General features: G+C 36.8%; 1 protein-coding gene across 1 annotated transcript in view; it reads right to left on the bottom strand.

Moving 5' to 3' along the window:
- The window catches only part of UACA (uveal autoantigen with coiled-coil domains and ankyrin repeats), a 62735-nt gene that overhangs the window by 43876 nt on the left and 16782 nt on the right, over nt 1–2077 (bottom strand). Inside the window, exon 4 of the mRNA XM_006888345.1 lies at nt 566–654. Coding sequence (XP_006888407.1) covers nt 566–654 — 89 coding nt within the window. The remainder of the gene's footprint in view (nt 1–565; nt 655–2077) is intronic.

Below are 2077 nucleotides of genomic sequence, written 5' to 3'. Positions count from 1 at the left end.
AAATTATTTTTTTTTAAATATACCTAACTAAATATAGACTGTGTTAACTCTATTTCCTTCCTTGCAAGACATAATGGTTAAAAGAATACGGACTCTGCCTTCTACTTATTTCATGAAAGACCCTGGAGCTCACAGAGTACTTTCAAAAGTGTTAGACAATTGTCAGGTAGTTTTGTTAGCATCATTTTTGCGGTTGTTATGAGTCAGCTCTCCATCCCAAGAAATGTACTACCAATGACTTCATGACAATGAGGGTTCAGATAGGAACAGGACATAAATTCAAACCAGATGGCCCTTAATGGTTTTTTCAAAATCAGAGACTTTAGGATTCTGACACATTCCCGAGACTCAACACTAGATTTCAGGGCTTCATCTGCTAGTCAGTCCAGCAATCCTTTCTCCTAAATTCCCTGTAACTAACTTGACCTCTCCTCACAGCGTTACCTTACAATTAAACCTTTTCTCAACTATTTAAAAAATGAAAACTAAGGGTGTCTCGTTCTAAGTCACATTTAGTTCTGACTGAAAACATTAGCAGCCCCTTTTGTAATTGAGGAAAACATACCTGCGGTGTCACTGGTTGTGACGTCAACTCCATGGAGAAGGATGGCATTCAAACACTCAAGGTTCCCCTTTGAGGCCACCACATGGAAGCTAAACAAAAAAGTATTGTTATGTCACGGGAATTACCAAACACCAACTTAAATGCAGCACTAATGCTAACTCTTTTAACAACATACATGTGCACACACATATACACATTTTAACAGCTCCATTAAAACATCTATATATTTAATAGAAGCAAAATCAAACCTATTCTATGCTACTTAAAACTAATTTTAAGTCAAACTTGCAAAGAAAGTCACTCCATTCTAGAAATCTCTCCATAAAACTCACACCAAAGTGCTGTCTTCAAGTGGCTGGAAGCTGAGGCCAACCTGTCCTTGGGTTTCTAAAGGTATAAACCTTAACGACATGAGTCTGTGTTCTCTCTCTCCTGAGAAGCAGCTGGGAGATTCAATTACCAACCTTTGTGTTGGCAGCTTGGCACATAATACATTAGACCAACACTATGCCATCAGTGTTCCCTGGAAATACCATCTTAGAACTAAGGGGATATTTCCCTGTTCAGCATTCTTACATAGTAAGTGCTATTTTTAATAATTTCATTTCAAAACTTATAGCTGTCAAATCAGTTTTGATTCCTATCAATACTTTATCAATTTCCAAAACTGTTTTTTCTGAACGTATATACAATTTTTTACTGTGATTTAAGTGAAAGTTTATAAAGCATATTGTTTTTTCACTCACTCATTCATGTACACTGTTACATAACATTAACTACAATGCCTACAGTGTCTGACTGTCCACTCCTACCATACTGTCTTTCCTTTCACTCGTATTAATAAACATTCACTATCAATTCATTTTCTACTCCCCCTTACCTCCTCCCTGAAATCACACTAGTATGATTTCTCTGTATGTAAACCGTTCTTTGGCTTTTTATAATACTGGTCTGAAAAAATATTTGTCCAAAGTGACTGACTCATTTCACTCAGTGTTATGACTTTTAGATTCATTCACGTTAAGTAATTTTTCCCAGATTCTTGATTGTCTTTTAACATCGTGATCCTTGACCACAGATCCTCTTTCTCATTCATTTGATGATGGACACTTTAGTTGTTTTTAACTCCTTGCTACTGTGAATACATGCTGAAATAAGCAACGATGTTGAAGTATCTGTTCTTGTCTCAGCTCTTTAGGTTATATGCCTAGTAATGGAATAGAAGCTGTGCTGCAATCCCAAAGGCACATGGTTCAAATCCATGAGGTGCTCCAGGGGAAAAGATAGGCAATGTCCTCCTATGCAAGTAAATGCCTCTGAAAACCCACCAAAGGGTTACCTATGGGTTGGTTCTGATTTGATGTTACACAACAGTAAGTAGAACAGGTGGATCAAACAGTATTTCCATTTTCAATTTTTAAAGGAAACAAGAGACTGTTTTCCACAGTGGTTATACCATTTTACATTCCCACCCAAGAGGAAGACTCATTAATAACCTTCATAATGCAGATG

The sequence above is a fragment of the Elephantulus edwardii genome, unplaced genomic scaffold (assembly GCF_000299155.1).
Source record: "Elephantulus edwardii isolate Elephantulus edwardi_28Jun2011 unplaced genomic scaffold, EleEdw1.0 scaffold00066, whole genome shotgun sequence".
Taxonomy (NCBI): Eukaryota; Metazoa; Chordata; class Mammalia; order Macroscelidea; family Macroscelididae; genus Elephantulus; species Elephantulus edwardii.
This window is presented reverse-complemented; position numbering and strand designations above follow the sequence as displayed.